The 11,953-nt window shown below is 35.2% G+C and overlaps 1 protein-coding gene across 4 annotated transcripts in view; it reads left to right on the top strand.

Annotated features, from left to right (window-relative positions):
• Positions 1-11,732, top strand: part of LOC128205771 (trithorax group protein osa-like) — a 31,279-nt gene extending 19,547 nt beyond the window's left edge. For 2 of the 4 annotated variants that reach the window (XM_052907715.1, XM_052907708.1), the window contains 7 exons: positions 133-272; positions 529-774; positions 2,774-2,847; positions 5,382-5,573; positions 6,367-6,498; positions 9,549-9,692; positions 10,019-11,732. In XM_052907715.1, the coding sequence (XP_052763675.1) occupies positions 133-272; positions 529-774; positions 2,774-2,847; positions 5,382-5,573; positions 6,367-6,498; positions 9,549-9,692; positions 10,019-10,116 (1,026 nt within the window). In that variant the 3' untranslated portion in view covers positions 10,117-11,732. The remainder of the gene's footprint in view (positions 1-132; positions 273-528; positions 775-2,773; positions 2,848-5,381; positions 5,574-6,366; positions 6,499-9,548; positions 9,693-10,018) is intronic. The other 2 variants (XM_052907725.1, XM_052907736.1) reach the window with 2 other exon arrangements.
• Positions 11,733-11,953: the final 221 nt, after the last annotated feature.

The following is an 11,953-nucleotide window of genomic DNA, read 5'->3' on the forward strand; positions in this document are numbered from 1 at the left end:
CAACTATTTATAGAATTTAAAGTTTTACAAAATATCTTTATAGAAGTACCTTGACCACCGATGTATTTGGCAAAGGTTGGATTCTAACAAAATGATTATTATAATGTTTTTATAATTGATTTTATCCGCTAGACCCCCCACTCCGCCCAAGGTGAGCAGCAGATTCCAGACGCTGTCCTGAACACCATGATGAAACACGGAGGGACACAGAAACCCTTCGCTTACATACCGTCAGGGGACGAGCTCAAAAAATTCAAGGAGAAGGCCAGACAGTAAATTCTTTCATTTATTCGAAAGTCAAATAAAACTGTCAGATAACTACTTACTTACTGTGCGAAAGTTTGAGTTTGTAGAAACAACACATCGACTGTTAATCTTCAATCTAATTCATCTAAAAAATATCATATAAACCTGACAGCACAAAACGTAAATGAGGACTAAACCAAAATCACCGTGAAGTGAAACTACGTATTCGGCTAAATGTTATTGATTGACACCATTGTACCGTATTTGTTTTGTTTTGTATAGACGTCGCCAGCCCCGTGTCATGCCGAGAGGCTACGTTGGGCCCGACGTGGAAGATGAAGCCCAGGCCGAGGCTCAGAGCCCAGCAATGTCAAAAGCAAAGCCCGGAGCCATGCCCAACCCTGACACGGGCGTTTACAAGCACGCGCAGTACAACTCTCCACTGCGTGTGTACTCGTCGGATAACGCCAAGGATGCGTTCAACGTCCAGAGCGGGGGAATGGTGGACGTTTCTGGCGTGGATAACAAGTGAGCAAACAGTTTATAAATCAAATACTTCATCCTTGAAAAAAAAAGTAAATTGACATATTGACAACTTATTATTAAATGCATAACTTAGGATGTCGGTTGTCTACCATTTCGAAGTTTCATCGTTTTTTTTTCTGCAAAAGGGCGAATATGTGACAATGCGATAATACGCCAAAAGAAAATGAAAATGGCAAATGGCTGAATTCAACCACAATAAAAATTAACGAAAATCAATATTGAGATTTAGGTATGCTTCTATTTCTGGCCAATTGGTATACCTTCCATCTTAAGATTTGTTTTGTACACTGAAAAAAGCAAGTTTCAAATGAAATATGAACTTTACATCGATAATTAACCACCAGTGTTTTTTAAGTCCATGTGGTCGCCTGGTTCATTTAAAAAAAGATGAAAACTGCGATGAAACATTGTCACAATAGACAATTCACAATAATTTGTCAATGGCAAACAGTTATATTTGGCCAAAGATCAAGAGGATATGACATATTTGCAGTAAAAGTTAGTCGACTTCATCATTTGTCTTTGATGATGCATTCATCGACAAACATCTGTGCTCACAATTTTTGAATACGTGGCACAGTGGTGGGGGCAGCAGAACGATTTTTTCTAGGTTTGTAATAGATGAAGTATTTTGAAATGTGCCTATACAACATTTCGTTTTATATTCTGTATAAAACAATTGTTTGTATTCAAAATGGAACTAGGATACTGAACTTCGAGTGTATTATACTTAAATAGCATAGCAAGATTCCCTCCCTTTGGTCGTACACCCTCGTACAAGGTACATTATAACTATATGCTAAGTACCAGGATGTGGTCCAGGATTGAGAAAGGTACTTCTGATTGATATTTTATTCAAGTCTGTATGATGCACATAGTTTATAGCTGTTATACATTAAATTCAGTCCAATACCTGCACTCGAAGAAGAAAATTTCATAAATTTCTTAAAGATTAAATACTTCTTGCTGGACCAGAAGAATTTTTTTAATGTTTAAATTGGGTTTGAACTAATTTTTAAGGAAATGTATGGTTGCCATACACGTGGAAAGCTAGAAATTGTATTTTCATTCCAATCTGAAGTGTTGCCTGTTTGCATTGAAATCTAAACGGAAATTAATTAGTAGTGTATTACACATATATCTTGAACATTTACCCTAAATTGTTGTTATACCTCGACCTGGTTCTAGTTTTCCTCATCGGCCGAAAACTCCACCACACTACATCACCCTACCGAAGAAGACAATACGGTAACAACATACAGGAATGAATCCCTGAATAAGCTCACCATTTGCATCGTAACATAGGAAAATCCGGGTGCATAAACCATGATATGATTGAAATGGTCATAGAATAGACATATGTGTATATATATGCTGTGTAGTTCTTCGTGATATTATTTGTATGTCGAGAGCAGAGTTTAAAACCAAAACAGACAATTACATGTATCTTTGTGCATGGTAATAGCTTGTTAGAGTAGTCTTAACATTTCCAATATCCGCATATCACTTGATTTTTAAATCAAAGCGAACAAAGGCTACGAATGCGTGTTTAAAATGTATTAAATAAGGACCTAACACAAAAAGCAAAAACATTTAAAATATAGTGTCATGTACAATCTTTACATATTTAATCTAGGTCTACAGCATACTTAAGAGAGACATGTATCTAAGTTGTAATGTGTATTTTGGGTGAAAATAGTGGATGCATGGAGACTAGATTAAGACATGTAACAATTTGATTAGATGCCTTGTCAACACTAATTGGCTACAAGCACACACACAATAAACAAGAACAACGTGCATTGCAAATTGAAAGCATGCCCTTTCGTACAACAATTATTATTGAACTTTACTTGGACACTCGTTTTTACTATGACGTACGATTATAAACTGTTTTTACTAATCATAGATATACACAAACTAATGATTATCAAAGGGACAGTTTTCTTTGCACACTTACACTGAGTGATATCCTTTTCAGCACGCCAGAGAGAAGAGAGAGTGACATCAAAGAATCGGATGTCTATAAAATGTGCAAAACTATGGATGCACAAGGTAAGGATGATCACGTGGTGTCAGGAAAGCCTCAAAGTGAGGTTGACCAATCAAATTATAGAGACGATGTGTCACGTGACAGAGACACCCTATCAAATGATAGAGATTCTTTGTCACGTGATAGTGAATCAAGAAGCTCATTTTCGACTCCTGCCACAAGAGGTCAAGGTTTATCATTCCGAGTGTTACAGTGGCTTACCGACACAGTGGATGACGAAGACGAACTCGATGAGTCTGGAAGTAGGTCAAGCAATCCGCCATATTGCTCATACTCGTACACCTTGTCACCTGATCTTCCACTCTTGGTGATGGGCCACTTGTAACCACATTGCATTGACATGTCTTCTCTATACTTTCCTTAAAGCTAATATGGTATTATCTTGGACTCTTATAATTTCTCTACGTTTACGGTGGTGGTGGTGGTAGTACATGTAGCCTGACGCCTAAAAGCATAATACTGCATCCTTATCTATCCCAGAAATCAAAGTTATTGGTTGCTGTCTGTTTAATTTCACTATATTTCAAAGGTCTATTTGGAACAATTATTTAACCTAGTTGATATTCGTGGATGTTTATTTTTATTCACGAAACGTCATATTCAGTGTATGCATTAAGTGGTAAGTGTAGCAGACAGCGACCATCTACAATTCTACAACTGCAACACCAACTTACGATGATGCGAATCCTCGTCTAGTGTTTGTTCTTCATAAGAGATGCAAAGATTTCCAGTTTTAAGCATGAAAAGTGTTTGGTAATTCAAAACAACAATTATTCATCAATGTATCGTTTCTCCCACCCCAGATAAGTAGATTCGATACCCGTAAGAAAAAAATAAAGTAAAGCTGCACTCTCACAGATATACCGTTTTTTATTTTTTGTCAGCAGTCTTATATAACTGGTTTCTATTGATTTTCGCAAAAATTGGCTCGTCCCAAGACAAAAAAAATATGTCAAAACGTTCAATCTGTGAGAGTGCAGCTTTAAAATTCATTTTATTTTATTTTGTTAACTGAGGTCGGAGAAAAGCATCTACAATGGCCGCTCGTGTAAGGTAGGTTCATTCAAACCCTCGCGCAGGGTTTCTGCGGAATCTCATCAAACCTCGTTTCCGCAAAACACCCTACACTTTGGTTGGGATGAATTTTTCTCCCACCTCAGATAAGTAGATCCCATAATTTAAAATGCTAGAAATTCTTATCTTGCCCACGGGCGAAGATAAAATGCCCGTATGGAACTCCTTTTTTATGGTCGCCGCATAGTAATTACATCCATTGTTGAAAACTGTCGTTTGTAGCATCATGGAAACCTTGTCTTATGGCAATATTTTGAATGCTAATGAATTATTTCTCGCTTCAGATGTTACCATAAAACAGTTTTCACGTACTTTTCAAGAAATAATGCTTTACTCTCCTTAGAACTATTTGGCTATTAACATAATGTGTATCACTGTGCGCATATCCATGATAACTACGAATAATCGCTTATCCATACGCAATTATTTTCACTAAGCACAAAAGAGTTCCAGCAAAAAAATACATTTTTACTTAATTTTGTTTAACTGAGGTGGGAGAAAAGCATCTACCATAGCCGCTCGTGTAAGATAGGTTCATTCCGACCCTCGTGCAGGGTCGGAATGAACCTATCTTACACTCTCGGCCATGGAAGATACTTATAATCTTACACGAGCGGCCATGGAAGATACGTTTTATATCTTTGTTTTAATGAAAAGTGGCAAGTGGGTTTGAGGGACCAAAAACACACACAAAAAATGTTTTATGTCTTTTTAAGGTTCAATATTTAGTAAACAAAACACATGTTCCGTTCTTCCATGTTTAGGGGTTTAACTTAACAAAAGAATAGTTTAACATTTTTTTGGCGAAAGCATAAAATGTGCATTCCAAAGTGGACGTGATACAAGAAAGGGAAATGTAAGGTGCCAATCTGCTCTACACCGTCCAACCACCAATGTCGAGAGGTTTTGGTATTGCTGCCAGTTTAATAAAATATTCTTCATGCACTTGTGTAACCAAGAAGTGAATTTAAGCTATTAAATCATTAAAAGACATATCATCACAACTTCACAAGACATTGTTGATTTAATAGCGTGGGACATTTTCTCTAAACAAATCAACTCATATTGTAAAAAGACATTAATCATAATTTCGTAATTTTGAATATAAATAAAAAATAAAATCGGAAATACTTTGCATCTTTTACTAATCCTTTACTAACCATATCTGAATGTCTTTAAATTGTTCTGAAATACTGTACATTTAGACATACATTCTAATTATATTTTAAGTAACTTGTAACGTAAATATATTTTAGTGTATTAAAATGTGACAAGTATTAAATATTAAAATTTATATATGTAGACTAAAAGTTCTCAATAAAGTTAAATATTTAGAATTATACATCGATTCCATAATTGAATCCGTGAATGAAATGTCGTTATAAAATATATGTAATTTTTAATAATTGAATGTTTCCCCTGTTGGCTCGATCGCATGCCATGTTCATGTTTACATTTAAAGGCAATAGACCTAAGAAGGCACGTGACCCGCTATTACGTCACAACTCTGTTGATGACGAAATGCGCTTCTCCGGCTTGCACACAAAAGCAGACATACCGTCGAAGGCGTTCCATAGGTTAAACAGGATCGCTGGTGGGGATAGTAACACACTCAGTCCGACTCCAAATCAAAATAAACAAGAGGAAGACGATGGTAAGGGCACACTGAAGATCTCTATGAGGTAGTATTGAAGGGACTCGCTCATGTTTTTGGACCAAAACATGCATCTGAAAACTGTTATATTATTATGAATATTAATATGACAACATATATATATAAATGCAGGGATAAAATGCAAGTATTTGAAAAAAACCTGGAAGGAGTGGGAAGCGAACCAACGCCGGTACAGTGAAGAAAAACATAGAAGCCATACACTTTATCCAGCTACCCATAGGGACTCATACTTATCAGTTATTCGGATATCTAACAGTTTATTAAAACATAGAAAACATCACGTGATAATGCCAATCAACCAATCGCGCTAGAGTCTTGTTCAAGTCATCGGCAAAACCTCAGTTTAAGCACACCTTATTATTGTGTAATAAAAAAACGTAATTAGTGCATTTTACAAACAATGAATGACTCCCTTAGGTCAATAAGTTATAATCTCCTCAGAGTCATAAAACGTTGATTGCAATTTTCGCTTTGCCAGCTATGCAGCCATATATCGAATTGTTTATCTGCCACTTGGTTTTTTAAAAGTACATCTTCAGGTTTCCCTTTTACAAGCCTTGAGTTTAAGTTTCCCACATGGTGTTTTGGACCTTGTTTCGAATGATTTGTTAATCCTTATGTGATATCCTCCGTTTTAGTTTTCTCCCCCCCCCCCCCCTCCTAGTTTTATTTTGCCCTCAAATCCCGATTATTTGTGTGTGTTTTCAGTTGATTTGTTGTTTTCCTTTCGAGATGTCAGAGCGTAACCCAAATAAACTGTGTCACGTTACAGAGGACCAGAACCGAGTGGGTAACTACGACGAAGCCTCCATCAGATACAGAGGAAACCACATCCCGTCCCCGTCCTTCAGGCTTCTCCAGACGCTTGCAAAAGAAGATGAAATGAAGAATAAGGCTGGATCTCGTGAGTTTATACATGTTTAAAATGTCATTTTCTATCAATAATAAACGTATACCTTCCTCCCGCTGAGGCCCTCTGCACACAGTGACTAACTCCTAACCACGATCTGCATGCAGTACTAAGTGTTTATATCATAAACTAGTAAAATAATGGAAACTACATGGACAAGCCAAGTAGCTGAAATGCAACCTGTATATTGTGTAAAGACTCTTATATCAACCCCAAACAAACAACTAACAACTATACAAGAGAACAATGAACACAAAAAACTCACTGGGTATTGCCAGCAGCATGCCTTCACTTCACACACAGGTGCTTTATTATTCATCAAATATAATATATAGATATAAATTAAAACAAACGAGCATATACTTTAGCAGCCAAATATTAAATAAATGACAATTTAAACGTACAGTTTAAACATTTCATTTCAATTTTATTGTTGATTCTCGTGACCACGAGACAAACATGTTATGATTTAAATTAAAGTGACAAGCATGTTTGGTACATAATATGCAAAACACGAATAATGACTAATAATTCACTTAGCATTTGTCTAGCAAGCAGACTGATCCAGTTGATTAAATAATCTATGTGATATCCATATGTCCTAATGGTGGTATATCGGAATGCCGGGAAATCAGAAATCTCCCAGGACAGTATTAGTGCTATAATGGTCCTCCAACCTCGCCAATTAGTGAAAACGGACTCCCAAGTTAGGCCAGATTTGGACAAAGTAATCAAGACTACGCATAATGGCGTGGTAATTAGCGGCAATAGCAAGGGTGCAGGAGCATTTATCTCCTTTGTAAAATCTTAGATGACAGATATTTCATTATGTTTTAAAAGTCCTCCGAGACTTGAAATATGTTCAGGGAAGTATGAAATCCATTGCAGAAGCATTAAATATCTCCAAATAATGGTCCGAATGTGCTTTTTCAGATTGCAAAAGCAGCTGCTTTAGAGTTGAATTGACTCATAAAATTTCGGGAAACCAGATTGTTATTGGCTATTGCAACATCAGTGCTTTTATGTAAACAATAAAATTCAGTGTGACGTCTATAGAAAATTGCAATATTGCCTTATTTTACAGTTTTAAGCTTTCGTAATTCATATCAAGATTAAGTCGCATTTTGTTGTTTTCAACAACTAAACCAAGGACAAAAAGTGCTTTTACAGTTCATTTGTGGATTAGTACTTCTTAGATCACTGACAGAGCAATCCCATTCTTATGCCATTTTTGAACAAAAGGATAAAAATCACCATTTGCATTGAACTTGTCATTCAATGATCATTATTATCTATTGAACTCTTTTTATATAATGTTCACAGTGTACAGAACCTTTTGCATGCACTGCGGACTGGTCAGAGAATTCAAGTCACATAATGAACACTTTGTGTTTATGTGTGTTTCACTTCTGTCAGACAGATGTTTAAATCAAATAAAATTGGAGGGCATGTGTATTTTCCAATCTTAAACACTGTTGTTTTTTCATATTTATTTCAATTTCTCATTTTATCCTATTTAAAGTAAATCACATGAATTTCATATAGAGTTTGTCTGTCAAACATTTCTGAAATGTTTTAATTGATTACCGAATGCCTTGAAGTCTTAACGTTCCTAGGAAAATTAGTTTCATATTACTATTCAAAACTGAGACGAAGGCTGTAATAAGCAATTGGCCATCAAGTTAATGTATATGTATTCTGTTTTAAAATATACTTGCACTATTCAACTTTTGTTTGTCATTTACTTACACGTCATGTTTAGAACAATAGTACCATCTGTGATACTGTTTAAAGGCAAAGCAGTGTGTTATCACCATAAGACCTAGGTCTTAAACACTATCACATACTCACTACTAACTAAATGTTCACCCTCCACCCCGCCCCATTTTCTCCTCATATGTACACCAAATCGGGCATATTGTTTTGTAACGTTTATGACAATGGTTAAAACTGTTTAGTCTGTTCAATACTAACCAATTCGTCGACGAGATGGGCAAATTCAGTTGACCACATGTGTTGCTGACTGCAGAGTACCGAGTAACAACCTCTGCTACACGGTTTGATTGAGTCGACAGTAGCTGAACGAGCTCTTAGACTACAAGTATATCTCGTTTTAATCCTCATGTTTACTGCACTAATGAATATGTTCCGATGCATAGTTTTGGTAATGATCTTAATTATAACAATGTATTTACACCTCAACTTCCATTCCTTAAATGAACTGCCTTTCGGCAATTGCGTTCATCAATCGATGAACGCAACATCTTCGGATATGTTCGGATCGTAATTCATTGCATAACAATATACCTAAAAGCGATTGATTTTGTTATTGGTTGTATTGTGTCTGCAGGTCCCGTAAAATATAGATCAACATTTTTAAAAGTGTTAGTTTATTATATTTTAAATATATTGGTACCAGAAGTGTTTCAATTTTACGTTTTAAAGTGATTTTAAGTGGTTGATCTTTTCCCGCGTTATTGTGACGTCATTTGAAAAAAAATGTTTCCGGTTATAGTCGGGTCGTTCTATTTACAGAATGGGTAAGAACGGATTACTGAAAGGTTTTCTTAAATGAAATGAAGTATTTTTTTAACAATTCTTGAATAAAATAATGGACTATTGGTGTAAATATAAGGAATGAATTGAGGGGTTGATGTCATTATCGGGGATATGAACGCAATTGGGTTGGTCAAAGTACGCGTGGAGTCCTTCGGACTCCACACACATTGACCAACCCAATTGCGTTCATACCCCGATAATGACATCAACCCCGCAATTCATTCCTTAAATGAACCATTTCATTTAAATAAAATAAATGCATCGGAATACATTCAGATAAGACCGGATAAGATTAACCTGTCGTGTAATGAAAATGAATCTTACACATATTGGTTTTATGCGTATGACACATTTTCGAAATTCAAAATCGTCATGCGACTCAATAATTCACTTCGGCAGGTTAATCTTTTCGATTATTAACCAGCACATGTTTGTACTTACCCGTGGCGTCCCGCCTTTTAACCCCTGGCTCCTCCGTCCCACAGCTTCCACACGAACCACGGATTCCGAGGACGACGGCATGCCAGACAAACTTAACGCCGAGGACATGGTCGACAAACGTTACGTAGGCGGCAACATTCCCTCCAAGTCCTTTAGGGCCCTAAAATTGCACGTGGAGGATGAGCAGAGTATGTTCGGATAGAGAAAGTTTAAGTATATGTGTGGGCGGCGATTAAATGAAGCTTAGACGTTCAATACTCTTTGATATCGTATAAATAAATCCAGCCTTACAAAGAATATAGTTTCAATAAATTATATTTGTACAAACATGCTCACTCAAAATAGGTTATAAACGGCTCATTGATTATTATTTTACTTAATTTTAATTCAGTTTTATGAAAATGAACCATATATATTTTCTGTTTAAAAACGGATTTCTCAAATCGACTATTTTGTTTAACAAAACGTTCTAAGAAATGCGTTTAATTACCTTCTTTATATATTTTTTTTTCAGAGTCCGGACAGAAGATTAAGGTCGGTCGCCCAAAGTCCCCACAGGTACCTCCAAAGCCTCAGCCTACACAAATCGAGGCGCCATCTTCAGAGTTTTAACTGACACCTGCCAAAGTTGTTGACACGTATATTTAGAAACATGTTAACACGACTCCACTTGTTGTTACAGTCCATTTTGTTTAGTAAAGTGCAATAAGTTTATATAGACTGACGATTGGATCTAAATCAGCTTTCCGCAATGACTCGAGTGCATTATGTATTTTGGGGCAATATCTAAATCGTTTAGAACACATATTACAAGCTTTACAAAGTAGAAAATGCCCCCATAACTGTATATGGAATAATGTATATTCGTCAATTTTCACTCAACTTTAAAATCATTTACTGGAGAAATATATACCTACGACTTTTACTTAAACAGTAAGGATCATAAGCAAACGCTTTTATTCTAAACAATTCATGAATATACTTAATTGAAATACTTAATATATATATATAAATATGAATAATACAATGATTATTATTATGTTTTAATTATTTTTGTTATAATCATTATTATTATTATTATTATTATTATTATTATTATTGATTATTATTTTTATTTTAACATGTTTAACCTTCCGTTTATTTAGGAATAAGAACATTTAGTGATAAACTTCTCATGCAGATTAAACATGCGTTCATTTTTATGTAAATAGTTAATTATATATTCATTGTAAATAATATTAATTCTATTTGCTTTTCACTACACATATTATTATGATATTAATTATTATTTTTACGCAATATGTTGATAGTAGACAATCTGATGTATATAATATCAATTGATTCTAAATGTAAATGCCTAGCTGCAGATTTTCTGTAACCGTGTACTTGTTGAGGAAAATGTAATATTATGCCCGCTGTGCTTCTGAGTATCTGTGTGTGTAGTTAGGTACCATACTTCTTGTAATGCGCCGTTAGACATGCCAGATGCTTTATGTAAATAATGAAGTGATAGGACAAATGAACATATTTATATACATGTTGCAATTAAGCTCAGCGTGCCTATTGGTACTTGGGGTGAAATAATTATTCCGTGGTAATTTATGTAAATTGTATTCTTTTTAATTAACAAATATCAATTCTATTATACTGTCCGGTTACCATAGCATCACATGGACAATGCAGGCCGTTTGGCTTTTAAAAAAAGAATGAAAATAAAACAAACAATATTTTCGACTACCCACATTGGATAATGTCGGAAAGAACAAAAAAATGGCGATTTGAACCGTTTTTATTCTCCTGTACACCCGTCCAGTTCATTATTTGCCCCTGCTGTTATATTTATTAGATTATTTTCTTAATGCATGATTTGATACATATTCGCTAAGTATTTGTACTATATATCAATGCCTATAAATACATATATATATATATATGTATATATATATAAAACGTACACTAACACCATGTTTTGCATTCACTTTTAGTTAGAGATACAAAATTGTTCTCGGGTTTGAAAATGTGTATTGTTACAAATACATGTTTTTTTCTTCTCAGTAAAGCAGTCCAACTAACAAAATAAAACAAATGTATGATTGAGATTGGGATAGTATACAGACGGACATTAGGTGAGGTAATAATTAACCATTCTTTATTTGTATGCATAGAAAAGACTTTGGGGTGTTGAAACCAATGTCATCTTTTGATGTGTTAATAAATATAATACTTTACTCTTGTTCTTGATTTGCTTTGTGACCCACCCGCTGCTCAGATAAACAAACGAAAGAAGTAGGATGAAACTGAAAATGAAAATGTACTCGGATTATCGCTGTAAGACTGACGGTAAAATCAAGGAACAATAAGAACTTGTTTTCGCGTAAGCCCCGGAATCTTGAACATGGGTAAACGCTGCAGCCAAACGTTCATTCACCGAGGTGATGTCAACAATGAC

This window comes from Mya arenaria, chromosome 2 (assembly GCF_026914265.1).
Source record: "Mya arenaria isolate MELC-2E11 chromosome 2, ASM2691426v1".
Classification (NCBI taxonomy): domain Eukaryota; kingdom Metazoa; phylum Mollusca; class Bivalvia; order Myida; family Myidae; genus Mya; species Mya arenaria.